The following is a 19,240-nucleotide window of genomic DNA, read 5'->3' as shown; positions in this document are numbered from 1 at the left end:
ATGAAACAAGAGCAAAAAGATTGTAGATGGTGTTATAAATATGTCAAACCAAGAAGAAATTTAAGAGTTGAAAATGCAACATCGGGAACGGATGCAATCTTATCTTATCCCTTATCACAATTATGATACTGGATTTCCTGCTCTTGTATACAAGAGGCACCAGGCTTCAGGAAATGAGCTTTCCCGTCAAGTTTCACCCATCATTAAGATGATGTACTTTTCTAAGCGTAACTCGACCCTTTGTCTTATTTATCTGGACGGATCGTGAGGTATGGGGATTCTGATCTGCATGAAAGGGATTCACTTTATCTTGCAACAGGAATGAGGAATGGAATACACGAAATTGCAACGTCTTTGGCTTAAATCATTTTTGTATTTTTGATATTAAAATTTCTGGGCACGGATACCTGTACGCATACTTTCACATATTAGCATGAACGAAAAGGTTTTTTTTTTTTTTTAATTCAGCCGCCGGAAATTTCGAGTATCAAGTTTTGATTATCGACATGGGCATTTTGCAATGCGCTCAGAACTAAATATACGTGCTTGACCTGAGTTGCCAAAACACCACTGATTTTTGAAAACAGATTATGATATCAATATCATCATGTATGTAAATGTCTTGCTTCAAAATACTTTGTACTCTGAACGTTTGACAATATTTCTAAATGCTTTTTACCAAAATAGCAGAGATAAAGTATAAATTTTACAATGAAAACATCAATCTTAAGATTATTTCATGTACCACTTACCGCAAGAGTGTCTCCCAATCCCACTGTGCCTGCATTGCAACAGACTTGTAGTTTCATGCGTGGTTCCTTGGCAGTCCACTCGAGAGAGCCAAATGGCTCCATTACCTCCACCGTGAGTGTAATATCGTTTGGCTCCCAGAAAACCCAACTGTCTGCAAGCAACCTGTAATTCATAAGAAAATAAATACTTTATTAGCAATGTTTGTGCGATAATCTCTTTTAGTTTGCATGCTTCTTACTCTCCTGTAACAACCTGAATGAAACTTAAAAGTAGGAAAAGGTCTTCTTGAGCCTATCTTTCGATAACTACCGATCTCAACCCTGTGTTTCTTGTCTTCCCGTCAGATTTTAATCGAAATTTTGGTTTTCAATTCATATTTTTCAGTTTGTAAAAGGTGCACTTTGAGTATTAACTATCATAGCATTCCTTAACTCAGACAGGAGCAAAGTCAGGGTTTCTATAATTTCTCTGCATGAATATACAAATCAAAAATTAATCAAACTTGTTTCCCTCTCACACTTCATACACAAGCTGCATGTAGGCAATTTGTCTTTCATGTAGCAAGGGATTTCAACGAAACAAATGTTAATAATGTAAATGTTAGCTGGCTGATCTTGAGAGATTAAATATTAATTTCAGAACACTAACCCAAACACTTTTGCACGAAACGTACTTAATGCTTCCGATAAACAGACCGAATAAACCTCAGAACGCTTTAGCCAAAACAAAGATTTTCGTTTGGGTCCAAAACAAGGTCAGTAAACGAAGCACGTCCACTTGGAGGTTGAACAAGACAACCTCGTTGGGAAACTAATCGCAATTGCTTAAACTTAAATAACTTCAGACTTCGAATTCACATAATAACTACAAGCCGAATATAAAAGAATGACTAAAGCATACTTAACAAACTAAATAATGAAAAATCAAGCTTCATGAAATAGCACATGTCAAATAATTCACTACGTATAAAGGAAGCACATTTCGCGTGTGAAAGGCCTGTTTCTTCCACATTCCAAATCTAGAAAGACTTATTCATCTTTTTTAACAAAGACCGAATAATTGTTTAACCTAAAAGGTGCATATAAAATCCATTTGAAATACCTGAGCATTCTCCATTTGCCAACCTTCATTGCATACAGTTCCCCACTGTCCATTTATGAAGATTTCCAGTCGGCCAACTGTATACCTGCTTCCGTTGTGAAGACGAATTCCATTATGGTAAGGAGATGTGACTTTCAAATCGTCCAGATATTGTGAGTTGTTCCTCTTCATTTTGGTGAAAACAACTCGATTACGAAAGTTTCCCATAGCTTGCAGGCAACCTTTGATTCTCAAAGCCACCCCACGATCAAAGTGCAGTTGGACTCCCGGCTGTATGGTTAGGGTGGCATTTTCGGCTACAACGAGGTCTTTTGACACCAAGTAAGGTGTTGCATTTAAGGTAAGGTTTGTATCGACAATAATATCACCCTCGAGACTTGTGCCAGTAACAAGTAAGCCTTGTATGATACAGTTCATGCCCAGCACAAGAAGAACTCGCCATACCACCGCTGACGGACACTTTGCCATTCTGTTAACTATCTTTGTCTTTTGAAGCCTAAAAAGATCGAGAAGTACTTGGTTATCTGAAAGTTCAACCCACGAAAAAACAGACGCTGCGTTCACAACTAGCTGTTGATAAACGTTCGAATGTGATGTTTTTGTGTCAATGAAAAATAAGATCTTAATTTAGGTGTTCAAGAAAAAAAGGTATATATATACATTCTACGTGACAAAAAAACTTGCTTTGATAGCATGGCTTTCTACTCTCGAGGATAAATCCTTGAATGAAACGAGATTTGGCCGGTTGGATTATAAAACACTCCAGTATTTACGAATACAATAGGTAACATAACGCGATACAAAGCTCAAGCATCAGGTATAAGAGGCTAGATTCACGCAGCAACGCAGATTTTAAGACGAGAAATATTATTTGAAATTTGGTAACTGGATTTGGAAGGAATCAAGTAAAATAATCCTTTTCCACAAAATGCTGAAGAATGTACTAAGCCAGCTAATTTGCATAAAGGTTTTTTTTTTCCGGCGGAAAGCTCGTCAAGAGAAAACGACTGCGAGGGCATATATCCCCCCCCCCCCCATAGCATTTGAAAGTGCTAAGCTATTGCAATTCTTCGAAATCGCCGCGAACTACTTCGTCTTTAGCAGGTTATAAAGTTTCACTCATACTACAAAGAGCATTTAAGCCTCGAGCAACAGTTTAAGATGTCACCGGCTTCGTGACACACTCGAAATTTGTCATCTAAATCCTAAAAATAGTTGACTCTTTGCTGTGGTTTACCGGTCAAGGTATCCTTGATAAAATTCGTTTACATACTTATTCAAAGAGACCTGATTTTTCCCATGCCGCTTTAAACGATTTGTTTGTAACATTTTGCAGGCTCGGCATGAATTCCAACCTGCTGACAAAGTTCCATCACCAACCGCAATTATTACTTATGCGGTCCGCGTCAACAGGAAGCTAACAACTCAACAGCACCGAAATTTGTCTCTTGTTGACGCTTAAGTGCAGCCATCATCTTGGAATAGATTTTAGATGCCTTAATAAAATCTAATCATGTTCTTGTGGGACAATAGACTTACCAAGGTTGGTTTAGGTCGCACATCACTTTCGTTTTCTCAACCACTGTTCTGTGCGGCTTAAACACTATTCAAGGCATTACTCAGTGAGTTCAAGGCTACAAAACTATGGGATAAAGTAACTGTGTTTGGTGTCAATATGAAATTAAAAACTTACCTCTCTCTTTACCAATATGATGATGGGAGGAATAGATGTTTAAGCATGTTGTTTGAAGGGCACTCAAAACTCCATCGACTTACATGGTTCACTCTGTAACGTGAGTGTGATAGCGTGTGCTAGGTATCAGATATATATAGCAAATAATCCCTACATGCGTTATGGAGCACGAGGTCAAAATGGTCTATTTAATTAATTTCGGCAGACATAGATAATATTTTCATTGTATGGGTGCTAAGAGGTGAAAAACATGAATGCTACCAAATTGTGGATCAGGAGACCGCGGAACCTGTGAAACCGGCGGAACCCAAATTTATTTTGCAAAAGAAAAGTAATGAGATAAACTATTAAAAAAAAAATACCTAAACATTGTTTGAAAGTTCGCTTTCGAGTACAAAGTAGGATACTTTAAAAAAGAAATATGTGTAACCGTCATTGACGTCCAACTTTAATTGCGGCGATATTCACAGAATAAGGGTAATACTATATAATGTCAAACGGAGCAATCAGCTGTGAGCTGCCCTTAGAGTTAATATTTGAACCATAATTTGAAAGCTCTAACGGTTTGGGTACCGCAGGATCCGTGTGAAGCCTCATCCGAAGGCTCTCAGCAAACCATTAGGCTGGAGTTGAAGGCAGTTAATTTCATTTCATTGAGCACGACCCTTGAACTAGGAACACGAACGTTAATTACCATCATCCCCCGTGATACAGTAGAATTTCGGGGTGATCGGGGTGTCTGGAGCAAATTTACAGCGTTTTGCTGCTAGTGAATTCGTTTTGTTGGCATTGCTCACAGACGTGTCTCGGAAAGGATTATAGGATTATGTAAAGGGCAAAGCAAATGAACTAAAACCCAGCTAAACTGCCCAAAATCAGCCCAAGAAATTGGCACGGTACAAAAGAACAACTACTTGAGCGAGGTAAATTTGTCCCCATCATAAAATAGTCCAGATCATAGAGAAGGTTAAGATTGCAACTGCTCATTTCCATGCAAATCCTTATCTTTCATCCATTGCACAACGTAAACAAAACTGCATATTTACGGAGGCTCACTGTTTGAATTTCGACTTCCTGTGGTCGGATATCAAGGGCGTCAAAAAATATTTATTTTCTAACATAATCTCCTTTATAACTCGAAAACGAAATTTTACGCAGTATTAAGGTATTTTGTTTTAGCATAAAAGTGGAAGAGTGATCGACAACTGACACCGTAATATGTTTTAATTGATAGAAGAGCTGAAAAATAATAATAAAAAAAACATATCTGCGCTTGAAGAGACCCAAATAAGATGAATCTTTGTCTCGAGCTGCACCTCGGTCTAACTGGTAAAGCCCGAATAAAGTCAGACCAACTAGTAAATGAGAGATTGAAACTAACTTGAACACAACAGGGAACAGTAACTTACGATCATCGATCGTCGACGGCATTTCAGATGTCCTAGGTTAAGTAATAGGGGAGGAGGGGTGCGGAGCGGGACCAGACAACAAAGGGACACTTAATTGGTTCCTATCGTCTTTACTCCAAATGTCTCTTACGCACAGGGCTAAGAAGAGTATTATACAGATTAGCGATGCTTAAAAGCAGAGCTCCAATTAGTTTATTTTCCAGCCCTTCCCTTTATTAAATCTCTTCAGCACTGGCTGTCGAAGAATTTATTCAATGGGATTTAGGAACCAGTCCCTGGGATTGGCAGGATTGACGGGGTCTGAAGCAAAGGGACGATGTTGTCATAGCATACAAAGCGATGAACACGCATGCTAGACAGCAGTATTTTTCAAGCAGCTAAAGACCTTCGTTGATGCTTCTGATGTTTTGAACGGATTTTCGAGGATAGGAAATGTTTTCGTCTTCAGATATATTTTATGATGTCCGCATCAGTTGAACTGATATTCTATTGAGCTTGAAGGATAATTTTGGTTTGGTAAAATGAGCCAAAGTTCAAAGAAACGATTGTAAACGACTCCAAGTTAAGACAATACAGCTCGATTGAAGGGTATACCCATGAGAACAGTGAGTCAGTGAAAAACTCGCGTGTTTTCGTGAGCTTCAATTCGGCCGGATTTCACCGTGAAACAATTCTTTTTCAGAATATGTATCACACTAAAAAACTTAAGGTAAAAGTGTTAAATTCGGCTCGGCGACTATTTCAGTCTGCTAATGAGCGACATTTCTAGAAAATCACGCTTTGCTATGCCTTCCATTATATGCAATCTTCCAAAAATTTCCATAAGGTTTCCCGAACAATCAAGTTAAAATAACTTTAAAAAGTTTTTTCCCTCTCACAAAATTTCGTCCATTTGTAGGTAAAGTACTGTTTTTCACACTAGCAATGTGTAAAGAAGCGAGTTTTTATACCCATTTTGATATGTCTTCTAGACGTCCTAAAGCAACAGGAAAGGTACAAGGGGCCTCTATAATCCCTCTTCTTTGAAAACCGTATGGTAAACGTGGTTAGTTAAAAGTGATTTTAGCGAAAACAAGAAAAACATGCACCCTTCTGATGATTTTCAGTCCATTTCTCTATTGTGTAGTGCGCGCTCTGCCATTTCAGTTTCAAATTTACCGTCGTTAAGTTTGAAGGAGTCCCGGATGTGTCGCGGCATTCCTCGCGATGGTGAGTTGGATGGTTTGTGAACTTTGATGATTTGACACACCAACCAGATTATTTTAACCATTCTAACAAGGATTTACTTTGACGGCTGTGTCGAGGAGTGTTGTGTAGTGCGGCCATGGAAGAAGGACCAACGGAAAGTCAGGCATTTTCTTATCAACACACCCGGAAGTAAGAAATGTTAATAAAATTTCCTAAAAGGACTTTGAACCTTATTAGGGAATCGCATAGCTAAAAGTAAACTCGCGGTCTGATTGGCTGTCGAAGAGAGGGTATTTACGCCGAATTGCACTCGTGCATGAAGGAATGTCGTTGACGTGGGTCGCGAGAAAAATTGTTGCTATCGTGAAAACAAAAATGCAACTCGTGCTACGAAAAATATCACCTTGGAAATGAACAAATTTACAGAAAATGAATGTCTGCCAGATTTTGACCGGAAGTTTAAGATTTTTTAGAAAATTTGACACTCAAAAGTACGAGAAAACACATTGAAGAAAAAAGCAAAATGGCAGAGACGAGGGAAGAAAGCCAAACGACAGTTCTTTCCGAGGAAAACCAAACAAGTATCGCGAAAGAAAACCAAACAGTTATCAATGCCGAAAATAGTCAAGCATCTATTCCGGAAAACCAAACCACAGTAACCTATACAGACGACGAACTGGTCTCTTTTAAGGACAATATAGTTTCAAAAAAACACTAAAAAAGGTTCAAGTTCATATCCGTAAGCCGTCTGCAGTTTTGGTTCAAGGAAAAACACCGCAAACAAATTACTATCGACGCAATTTCAAGGCACCGCAGCTTCTTACTTTGATTATAGAAATAATGCAAAAGACAAAAGAAAATAAAGATAAAGAATATTAACCAGGAACATTACAAACTTAACGAAATGGTTTACGAAGGTACTTTCTGGAGTGTCCATGTCCACCGGCAGTAGATAACTGTGACCTCGAAAAATCTATTTTTAGCTATTCTTCGTAAAAGTTTACTCAGAAATTTCATTCTTAATCATCATATTTTGAATACAGTCGTTCATTTTGTTCTCAGAGGGCACGGTAACGAATCCTGCAATTTGATTGGTTCTTAGCGCGATTTAAATTTAGTTTTTGTGGAGGAAAGACCAGATTTACACAAGCCATTGCAGCAAACAAACAAGCAAACTCTCATAACTTTTAAATAAAAAAAATAAAAAAATTGAATTTACTTACAATTACTTCCCTCGCCGTTTACTTAATGAACAGAGGTAAATCTTCGTACATGAATTAATCGTCGATAAGAGTGAATAATACTTTCCGTAAGATCGTTGACATTTTTGAAGAAAACATTGTCGTGAGTCCTCGCCAAACTAGCTTCGTTGTTTTTTTCAAAAGTATACAAGGGTGTTTTCACTCGCTCAAAAATTGTTCAGTTTATCGAAGATCTTGCCGTAGTTACAGCCTTAAATCATTCGGGTTCTTTCAGAAAGAATTTCCTTAAGTTAAAAAAAAAAATTAAAAAAAAAAAAAAAAAATATATATATATATATATCAATCACCAGTTTAGGTCGGTCCGTTCTGGGAAAAACTGTACGATCTGTCTTGAGTACCACCTCGGGCGGTACTCAAGACCTCGAGCACAGTTTTTCTTGATAGGGACCTCCCGGCTGGCGAATAACATATATTTATAACCATACAACACTTAACGGTTTTTTGTAGATCTTGTTTAAATGTCGGAACACTTATAATTTTCCTTTAGCTTGAACATTTCAGTTATTGATTGTTGGTTGTATATTTTGCTAAGTTGTATTGTAGCATCGAATGAAAGAATTTTCATTCGATGAAAAGATTTGTCTTAAATAACTCTGTACTATATACTTTCAGTTTTTTTGCTGCAGATTGCAAAATGTGAGGCACTGCTTTCTCCACGAGGTTCGAGATGTTGAAATAAAAGTGGTTTAAAAATCTTGCGTCTCATTCATTGGTTCTTGACAGCTGACTTTGAAAGAGTTTCCATGGTTTGCAGGCTGGTGCAGCTCACAAAAATGCAAAAGGTTTGGTTTCGCCCAATTATTCGGTGGCTTAGCTATGCGATTCAAGAAAAATTCACTGCCTGACGTGTGAATTCCAAGTTAAATTTCTCTCGACATCTGTTTTTCGCGTGAAAGTTAACGTGGAATTCAGTCGTCAGGCAGTAAATTTTTCTTTAGAAAGAAATTTGCTTAGAAAAGTCGACCGATTCCACTCGGCTGCGCCTCATGTGCCACTTTTTTGTTCTTCCTACATTTTGACGTCCTGTGATCTATTAGTGAACAGACGCACGGCAATCTGGAATCTATTTGTTAAATATTGTTTATTAGAAATAGGACGAAATGTATGATATTTGAACATCAGAGGCCTTTTCCATGTTCACATAAACTAAGCTCGTTGAAGTTGGGAAGCTGGAAGAAATTTTAGAAAGTTACGTAAATCCTCGATTGCGTTTCGGGTTTACATAACTTTCTCGAATTCTCCGGTGCGTTCGCTAGCCGCAAGTTAAGTGTAATATTTGAGTTGATCAGAGAAAGTATAACCACTATGTAAACTCCATTGAGTGGTATTTTGAATATGGTATTGAAGATTTCAAAACCTCACAAATAATTCCCAGTGGAATTACAATCATCAATTGAATATAAACTTTTGTATGGGTCTAAATAAATGAAAAGTGGTCCAGATGTTTGAAGATTTGGATGGCGGAAGAGGGTTGGGGGAGAGGGAGGAGTGAAACAAGAAACAGTAAAGAGGTGAATGAGTTAGGGCACAAACAGAAACCCTGCTTATATCAGCTAATCATAATAAGCAAATCAAAGGTAATTCCTTTATTCTTGTAGATTGGGCTACTTCGACCACTTTGAAAGGCCTCAGTGACTATAGTGTCCTCTACTTTCTAAAGTAGTGGACACAAAAAATAAATGTATCACGCAGGCCAGAGCTTCATGTGTGTAGTGAAGAAATATTCAAATCTCTGTACTTGTGCCCAAAGTTTCATTGAAATCTTCAGTTCTAGAAAATGGAAGACAAAATTCACGATTCACGTTTATTACAGGGTTATTGATGAGGCAAATCACGCCTTACGCTGGTTTATAATTTCACGAATCGTGCCTCTCTGTATCGTTTCTTTTTAATGCTGCGGCTGACGCTTTTAAAGTTAATGATCAACTGATCATTTGAAGGGTACGTAGTGCCAAACAGCCTTTGACCATCTCATGGTGTGACGCTAGTAACACAATAATCGAACTTGTCCCACGCGACACCATATTAAGCGGTCCGGCGGTTGTCAAGATCCCGAAATGTATCCGACTTCCGAATAAACGTTGTCTTGAACTCTCATATGCTCATTTATGTTAAGGGTACGTCGCGCACTTTTGAAAGAAGATGGCAAAGAGTTAAAGGTTCGTTTCCCAGAAATCACTGTCTGAAAAGAAGGGGGGAATATTACTTTGATTAGCGATCCCTCGAGCGCTAAAGCAAGGTACAAAAAAACACGTTTACAAGAAAGTGAATTTTTAAAAAGACGGTGGATCAGCAAAAGTAACTCAGACAACTTTGTGCACGAAATACGCAAGTGAGCGAGTTAGGCAAACATGCAACCTCGACACTCAAGAATGACACACATTTTACATATTTGCTTAAGGATTCTTAGAAAACTGAAGATAATCCACTCTTTTCAAAGGTACCATTACTTCAGTAAATTTCACCCAAAATATAAAGATCTAAGACAGTGCCATCAAAATACTCTTTTTTAGATGATAAAGCGCATGCTGAATTGAGATGAATGGCTTAATCAAGTATAAACGCGCGGACATATGTGTCAGAGATGCGATTTTGAGACTCGTTTCCTAGAAATAACTGACCAAAAATTACTCCAATTTGCGATCTCGCGATTGCTTTAACAAAAGCTCTGAAGGAATATTTTAACAAGAAAGTGAAACTTTAAAATGCTAGTAAATCAGCGAAAGTAACCCTTCCAACTTTGCGAATGAAATACGCAAAGTTGGAGGAGCTAAGCAAGCGAGCGAGATAGGAAACATCAGTACCCTCAACGCTACAGGGCGACGAGTATTTTACACACTGCTAAAGAAGAGTTAGGACTCGATAGAAAAATTAGAAACGAAGCCATCGCAAATAAATCATTGGACAGACTGAATATAGGCCAACAACATTAATGAAACAAATATCAAACAGATAAATTTGTCTGTAAAGTCCGGTTTACCAGCCTGCGCATTGATGGCCTCTGTTTAACTGAATTATATGCCCATTTGCAAATGTTTTAAAACCCGAAACAGAAAACAACGATAATAACCTAAAAATTGAATGCAAAAGTGAATTGACCGACCAAAGGCAAATAAAATGCTGAAAAAGTAATCTTCATTCTGATCGTTGCGAAATTATTTCAGCACAGATACTATTTATCAGTCCCACCTTGTTTACGCGTCAGGTTGAGTCAAATATTATTTTCACTACCGCCTAAGTAGCGCACATTACTGCGAGGATCACTTTCATTGACGTCTTTATCCGCAGTTCAAATATATGACTTTCATATGTTCTTAACCGTTTATTTCATCACTTCACGGGTTTATTTAGTACCAACATCATGACCAGCTCCCAGTTGGCTTGTTAGCTCAGTTGGTAGAGCGCTGCACCGGTATCGCAGAGGACATGGTTCAAATCAGGCCTGAAGTAGTGCACATTTCTGCGAGGATCACTTTCATTCACGTCTTTATCCGCAGTTCAAATATATGACTTTCATATATTCTTAACCGATGATACAGTTTGTGAACAAATCGAGGGCCCGAGCAATCGGGATTCCACTAAAGTCAAAATAATTAAAGTTTTCACCCGTTTCACAATCATTGTTAGCATGTCCATCATTTGATGTTTCACACCTTTTTTACGATAATAGGGACCTTACGATCCGACAACGGCGACGGTGACGGCAACGTGAGAAGTCTGGGTCGAGCGGGGCCACGTCGTGTTGGCGTTCCCGCCAAAATTGAGATTACGAATTTTACGAGCGAGAACGTTGACGACGGTCATTGATGTTTATCGTGTTTTAGTCAACGAAAGTTTTTTAGAAAGCCATGCCAAAGTTCCGTGACACTATTCTCCTGGCACATGCTTCCCGTTTGATTAACGCTGAAGAATTCGTGCTTCTCTACGATTTACACAAGCCTAAAAATCCGAATTTACCGTACACTAACTACGAGTGTTTCGATCTCGACAAGATGACCGATGATGAATGTAAAACTGAGTTTAGATTTTACAAGAATGACATTTACAACTTGGCAGAGGTGTTTACTTTACCGGATCGGATCGTTTGCTACAATGGTGTAAATGTCGACATGGTTGAGGCATTGTGCATTTTTCTTAAAAGATTTGCCTATCCCTGAAGATACGTAGACATGATACCCAGATTTGGAAGGCCAGAACCACAATTGTGTATGATCTCAAATGCTGTTATGAACAAGATGTATCAAACATGGAACCGACTTCTCACTGATTTGAACCAGGATTGGTTAAGACCCGATCATTTAGAGGAGTTTGCTGTTGCAGTTCACAATAGGGGAGCTGCTCTTGAAAACTGTTGGGGGTTTGTTTACGGTACTGTGAGGCCCATATGCCGACCAGGACAAAACCAAAAGTGCTTATACAATGGTCACAAAAAAGTCCATGCTATAAAGTTTCAATCTATCGCAGCACCCAGTGGCCTTGTTGCCAACCTGTTTGGGCCTGTCGAGGGAAAGAGACATGACAGTGGGATGTTAGCTAGATCTGGAGTGTTAAACCAATTGCAACGATTTTCAGTGGACGCAAATGGGAACCCCCTATGTATTTATGGAGATCCGGCATATCCTCTTCGACTACATCTGCAAGGACCTTTTCGAGGGGCTGGACTAACTCCCATACAGTCTGCATGGAATGGATCTATGAGTGAAGTCAGAGTTTCTGTTGAATGGATTTTTGGTGAGATAATAAATTATTTTAAATTTCTGGACTTCAAAAAAAACTTGAAAATAATTTTAAGTGCTGTTGGCAAAATGTATGTGACATGTGCCCTTCTTCACAATCCTCGTGTTTGTTGTTACGGATCCACCACATCAGACTACTTTGATGTTTCTCCCCCAGAAATTGGGGATTATTTTCACTAAGTCTGCCAAACAGGTTTTACAAAAGTTACATAACACTTTTCCTTTCGAAAATTGAACTGCTTTTTAATAAAAAAAAATTATACAATCGAGAAAGGCTAACATATTGGAATTAAAGTGAAATAAATGCCACCAAAACAAACTGTTAAATGAGAACAAATAATGGTGAGCATGTTTACAGAGAGTAATGCAATTCTATAGTTGGATAAGCCCTATTGCCTTGATAAAGGCTCGGCCCCAGTTTTGATACTGGCATAACATCAATTCGGCGACTTTCAAAGGTTGGCAAAATTAAGCAACATTTCCTTTACAACTATATATGTAAACAAGTAATTATTATTATAAATCTTTAATTTTTAACTTCCTTGAAAATGTTCAAGTTAATAAAAATGTGAACTCTTTGTGCATTTAAATGACCTCTTGCAGAGATTGACCAGCATCACTTCCCAGCAAACTTTTTCATTAGTTCCATAAGTGCAAGGGTTTGTTGTTGGTGCTGTTGCATCATGTTTGCATTCATTTGCATAAACTGCTGCATTTGCTGCTGCTGAAGCTGCTGGGTATCTCTAGTTTGCTTGTTCATCATATCAAATTGCTGTTGTCTTTCTTCCTGCTCCTTTGCTTGCAGTGCTAACTCTTGCCTTTTTATCTCCAATTCATCACGTTTTAAAGTAGCTTCTACTTCTGCCCTATCCTTCAGGTAAGCCAGAGTGCTTGCACCACTAGCTCTACCCTTTTTCGGTCTTGCTCCTTGCTGTTCATCGGCATTCCTTTTGGCACTATCTTTAAAAGTTTCCAATGATCTCTTCCGCATTTCCTCTGCTTTCTTTGCTTCTTCTTCCTGCTTTTGTTTTGTTTGATCTGTGATTTTGTCAGACTCATCAAAGAGTTCAATTGTTTCATCTAACAGTTGATCTAGTTCCTTGTCCTCTTCAGAGGCAATACCTGAGGCTCTGTCTTCTTCCCTGACTTTTTTCCTTCTTCTCTTTTCCATTGTTGAATAGTGGTCACGAACAGACCGTTGAGTAACACGGAATTGGGGATAAGGAATAGCATTTAAGGATACTGCCAGCTTTTCCCAATCATCTCCTCTCTCACTAGTTCCTTTCTTGTGCAGCCATGGCTGCAAAAGCATCAATTCCCTCAACATAAGCAATTCGTGTTCTTCATTCCATTTCATTGATTGACTGAAAGTGCAGTGCAACAAAAATTACTTCATGAGGAAGAACTATCAGTATATCAGCAAAATTTGCTAACAATAAAATTATCATTGTATCTGGGATTTACTAGCACTTGGTCCTAATCATGATCAAAATTTTTAAAACAAATAACATAACTTGCTTTGGGTGGTATTAACTAGATCATCATAATATTAGACAATATCTTTGTTGTCTTTAGTCCTCCAATAAATTAGCTGAACTTGTTGACAGATAAAGAAATGATCATGAGAATACATGATGGCTATCCTTTGCCTTCCGAATGAGGGAAACATGCAATTAAGGTTGGAAGGACGCTTTCAAATGAAAACAGTCATGAATTACTAAAAAATGTGTAGCATTTGGAGCAAAATATTGGGCAATCAATAAAGTTTGGATTTTGTAAAATAATTCTTATTTAATTAGGAAACAGTGGAAATTATGTGAACGTCTCTGTTTTGTATTTGTTTTTGATTCAGTTATAAATAAAGCAATATTTGCGGTATCGGTATTCGTCGATATAACTGTTCAACCCAGCCAGTGAGTTCCTTATAAAATAAGGTTAATCTACGATTATAAATGAAAATTAGCTCAATGAAAGTATTTATACACTTTGCATCGGTCGCATCTAGTACCGCTGCCGACAAAATCTCTCTACTATTTCCTAGTAAACCCAAAATAAAATTAAGCTTAATTGTTCTCTTTTTTTGATCGAGAAAAAAGTTGGAAAGTAAGTGATAAGAAAGCTCAGTGATAGCGAGTGAAGTACAATCACAAACAAATACAAAGCAAAATAAGTCAAATCTCTCTCCATTCAGTTTGTGGTCGTATACTAAAGACTCCACGCTCTGTTCGTTTCGGATATTTCAAACAAACTAGTATTCTTTAAATTTAGTCGCAAAGTCTCGTTTTTACCTTGATTCCTTTGCCATAGTTGGGTTTTAATTTCCACGTTTTCGCACAACGTCAAACAAGGCTTCTAGACGTCCGCGCGTGAAGGGACACCGCCGTCTCAGAAATCTACTCATGCGCAGTACGTAACCGGAAGTAAAAAAGTCCCACGTCGCCGCCGCCGTTGTCGGATCGTAAGGTCCCTAATATTGCAAAAATCAAACGTTATCATGTTATACAGTTCAATTTTATTTCAGAGTTTAACGCTTTCGCTCAGGTTAACGAAATCCTAAGTTGTGACGGGACGTTGAGAACAAGATAACATCAATATGTTATCTTGTTCTCGTGGACCAAATCTAGAGGGGTCCAAATCCATTAGGACAACGGATTCCGGCTCTGTCTAACGCCAGATCCACCTCTGTAGCCGAAGAGACAAAATTGCACGTCAAGAGTTTAATTTTCCATCATTTTTTGGTCTTTCGACTGATATTAATTAAATTTGGTTTCTGTGTAGTATATACTAATTAATTATTCACATCAGTGTTGGTAAAAGTAGTGGATATCTATCTCCACTTCCTTGAAAAATTGTTAACAACTCACCGATCAGTGCGAACCGAGTAGTTTGTAACTTGATCAATGACTGACTGAAATATTGACTTTCAATCAAGAGAAGACAGTCTTCTCGCTTTCTTTGTAGCCTTTACTGAGCTGGTATTATAAAACTGATACTGAAAATACAGGTGTTAAGAAGAAGGTGATATATTTGAAATGTCGGTGGATGAGCGAAAGTAAATCTGCCAACTCTGTAAACGAAATACGCAACTGAACGGTTAATAAGACATGCAACCTCGATGCCTTAATGCGACAGACATGATATATATTTTGCTCTTTTCCTGGGAGGCTATTAAAGGAAAACTGTACTTTATGTTCCTTTTCATTGAATTATTTTTGCAGTCGTCATGCATAAAGCTATCGCGCACTTCGCTTTTGAATTCTTGGGAAAAGATATTCTATGCTTTTCAAAGCTACTTCAATTTCAGTTGATTTAACCTTCTAATTATAGATCCAAGAGAGTGAAAGCCAGTAAAATAATGTGTTTGTAGATAATAAGCTTCATACTGGATTAGAATAAACGGAAGCGAAGTAAAAACGTGTAAAACGACTGTCCAAACATACGATTTTGAGGCGGACTTGTTTGATAAAAATCTGGGAAGCTATTCTAAGAGAACTGTACTTCATGTTTCTCTGAATTGTTTTTGCAATCATCATGCAAAGACCTATTGCGAACCTCGCAGAAAGACGTGACGCTTTGCTATTCTAGGAAAAAATATTTATACTTTTCAACGGTACCTTTACTTCAGGTGATTTCACCCGAAATGTAACGATCTAAGACTGTGGCATCAAAAGATTCTTTTTGTAGATGATAAATTGCATGCTGAATTTAAATAAACGGCTTAATCTAATAAAAACTTGTGAATGATTGTTCAGACATGCCATTTTAAGGCTCGTTTCCTAGAAATAACTAACCAAAAATTACTCCAATTTGTTATCTCGCGAGTGCTTTAACAAAAGTTCTGAAAGAATATTTTAACAAATTAAATTTTAAAATGCCAGGGGATCAACGAAGGTAACTGCCAACTTTTTTAATGAAATAGACAATCAAGCGAGTTAGGAAAACACGCAAGGCGACAAACCTTGTACATACTCTGCTGAAGAAGAGTTAAGACTCGATGAAAAATAAGAAACGAAGCCATCGGAAATATCGAAATCATCAGACGGACTGAAAATTAGCCAACAGCATTAATGAGACAAATGTCACACAGATAAACGCGTCTGTAAGGTTCCGTTTATTTGTTTGCACATTTATAGCTTCTGTTTAAATTATATGCCCATCTGCAAATGTTTTGCACCAGAAACACAAATCAACGATAATAATCTGAGAATTGATTACAAAGGTGAATTGACTTGCCAGAGGCAAATATAATGCTGAAGAAAATCATCTTGATCCTGTTCCTTCAGGAGTTGATCTGCTCTCAGACTTTGATCAGTTAAGAGTTCCACCCTATATCCGCTTCGGGATGAGTCAAATGTTTGAGTTACTAGCAATCGGATCCTTGTGTTCTGCGCAAAGGTTTCTGGGACCGCCAAGTGGTAAATGTTGCAGGTTGATGGAAGAAAATTTGTGGCGAAGGGTTGTTTTGGAAACGATTTTGGCCAGAGTTCAATAATTTTTCGACGCAGTTTAATCAGAAATGGATTTTGGCAATGCTAATTCGAAAGAAATGAAGGTTTTTGTCTGAATAACTATGAAATTGGCTATGAAATATACCGATAAACTTTTCTCCTTGCGTAACCGAGGGTTTATTGTGAAATTGTCATCGACAAATATTACAAAATCATATTCGCCAAAGATTTCGCGAGGCCTCAAATAAGCTGACAACAGCTCTAATAAACCTGAAAAGGAAGTTTTCCTCTCGCATTGAGAAGGATCCGAAATCGCGCAGAAAAAAAAAATGAGGAGAAAAAGGCGAAAATATTAAAGGAGAAGCGTTTACAACAGAGGGCATGCTTGCTTCTCGAAAAACTAATTTCAAAAGAGCTGGCTGGAGAGGTGTTTTACGGTTTAAACAAAAACAAAAAGCACTAAAGAGTCAAGCTCGGACGAGGGCACTGATGATAAACCGGACCAGGAGGCTATCCAAGTGCTAGCAGGGGGAACCACTAATTTCTAGATCGACATTATTATCTCGCTATAAATCATTTTGCTATAAATCATATTGCTGTAAATTATTTCGCTATAAATTACTTGGTTTAAGCACATTTAGTTCGAGTGAGTCGCAGCACAGAACATCGATTGTATCGTTATTATAATCCAGACGCTGGCATCACTAATGGGACGTTTCTTGGATCAATACTTCACAATAATAAATTTTCTAATTACACATGCAAATAATATATATATATCCTACGGTTTTTGGTTTTTAGCCAGTAAATCGCTACCTACCATTCAGAGTTTCTATAAGATATTCAAGATTAGAAGATTATAATATCAAATTAACGATAACTCTGATTGGTTGAGAACATACAGTCAATCTACAATAGCGTGTAAAGTCGACATGATAACTCAATTCGTGCCGCAAATATTGGGTTATCAGGTCGAGTTCATAGTCTGCCTAGTTTCCAAGCCCCTCGTTTGTGTATTGTTCTCAAACGTTTGCAAAGTCAGAGAGAAGTGTTTTCTTTTGCAGATTGTTTAGCAAATGCATGATAAAAAAAATTATTGAATTCGGTTTTCAAATGATGTAATGAATTATCAAACCACGAGTCTGATTTAACTGCTTCAGCCTTCGCCTTCGGCCTGGAGACCAGCGTGAACTGAGCGTTAGAAAAGCGATTTATGAATCTCCTCGGGAACGCCGAGAAGTTCCTCTAGTCATAGACGTATAATGATTGGGATTATTGAGACCTCCTCAATTAGTTGAATTTTTTAAGAAAAGATTTCCGACTGTCCGTCACTTAGTTGCATTAAAATCTTGACCGGCTCCCGGTCATTTAGCCCTAGACGCCTGCGGAATGTAAACACTCTAAGCTCTCGCATAAACATTGATTTAAAGGTTCTTTTTGTTGTTTTTTTTTTCAGTCCACACAATTTTTTTTGTCCAATTCTTGTCATGCCGATATCTAGACCTATAAACAATATTCAGGCCACAGTCATGTAGAATTCCGGCTCTGTCGAGCTCCACATTCACCCCCATGCAGCCGAAGAAACAAAAATTATACGTCAAGAGTTTAATTTCCCACCTATTTTTGGTCTATCGACAGAAATAAACAAATTGTTGGTTTCTGTGGGGTATATACTCAATAATTATTCATCTCAATGTCAAAGAGAGACCTGGATATTTACCTCGACTTCGGTGAATAATTGTTAAATATTCACTGATCTGTGTAGAGCAAGGAGTTAGAAACTTATCAATATGACTAAAAATATTCTGCATGATATTTAGAGGTGACAACACAGCCTACTGTGTCTTGTTTGCTTTTGAACTCTTTTCTTATATTAAAAATACTAAAGAACAAGGAGGCCTTAATTGAAATGAAGAGTACCATCCGTTTTTTGTTTTTTTTTTAAACATTTTCAGCCAAAATAGAAGGAAAAACTTGTCTTTAAATACTGAATATATTTTATTTTTCCCTCGCCCTGTATACATGGATGGGCAGGAAAGGAAATTACCTAGTTTCATCCTTCTCATCTGGACCAGTTGGATCCAACTGATCCTTGTATCTCATGAATGGGGGATGTTTAAGCATCTTTCTTTGACAACCGAAAATCTTCAAATTCAAATCCTTTGTCAGACGTGACTGAGTTCCCTGGCTCAAATGAATCTTAACTCTTACATGACTCAACAGTATGAGTGTCATTGGCCTCGATGTCAATGAGGCACAAAATGCACTGCACCTTGTGATAATACACCTATCAAAAGCCGACACTGTGCTTTATTTTCTATCTAAGTATATATAACTCTGAATATCGTCAGCTGAAGGCTTCAATTTATCACATCTAAACCTCAATCCGTACTGTGGCAACTTATAATTTGCAATTGTGTTTATTGTCAAATAACTGCGAAATGTTTTTCTACTGTATTTCTTACAATTGAATCACTGTGATGTTCTGTTTCCATTCAATTAAGTTCGCGTTTTTGCGTGAGGTTATGTAAGAATTAAGCAAGTCCGATAGCGATTTATTTCTCGCCAGCTGCAGTATGCTCGTTATTTCCTTTGAATAATTCTCATTGATAATTTTCATTGCTACTAGATTTCAACTAAGTAAGTCGTT

At 37.7% G+C, this 19,240-nt stretch overlaps 2 protein-coding genes and 1 pseudogene across 2 annotated transcripts in view; 1 reads left to right on the top strand and 2 right to left on the bottom strand.

Annotated features, from left to right (window-relative positions):
* The window catches only part of LOC131783609 (uncharacterized), a 46,319-nt gene extending 42,665 nt beyond the window's left edge, over positions 1-3,654 (bottom strand). Inside the window, 3 exon segments of the mRNA XM_066174138.1 lie at positions 753-915; positions 1,855-2,350; positions 3,548-3,654. Coding sequence (XP_066030235.1) covers positions 753-915; positions 1,855-2,322 — 631 coding nt within the window. The 5' untranslated portion in view covers positions 2,323-2,350; positions 3,548-3,654.
* Positions 3,655-11,254: 7,600 nt separating this feature from the next.
* On the top strand, positions 11,255-12,322 carry LOC136284141 (uncharacterized; annotated as a pseudogene).
* Positions 12,323-12,758: 436 nt separating this feature from the next.
* Positions 12,759-13,499, bottom strand: LOC131783608 (uncharacterized). The gene has a single exon (XM_059100366.1). It carries the CDS (start codon positions 13,497-13,499, stop codon positions 12,759-12,761), a length of 741 nt encoding a protein of 246 aa, XP_058956349.1.
* Positions 13,500-19,240: the final 5,741 nt, after the last annotated feature.

Source organism: Pocillopora verrucosa, chromosome 11 (assembly GCF_036669915.1).
Source record: "Pocillopora verrucosa isolate sample1 chromosome 11, ASM3666991v2, whole genome shotgun sequence".
Taxonomy (NCBI): Eukaryota; Metazoa; Cnidaria; class Anthozoa; order Scleractinia; family Pocilloporidae; genus Pocillopora; species Pocillopora verrucosa.
This window is presented reverse-complemented; position numbering and strand designations above follow the sequence as displayed.

Bases quoted from the DNA above. Each gene is read 5' to 3' on its own strand.
- LOC131783608 (XM_059100366.1), bottom strand. From the start codon at position 13,499: ATGAAATGGAATGAAGAACACGAATTGCTTATGTTGAGGGAATTGATG.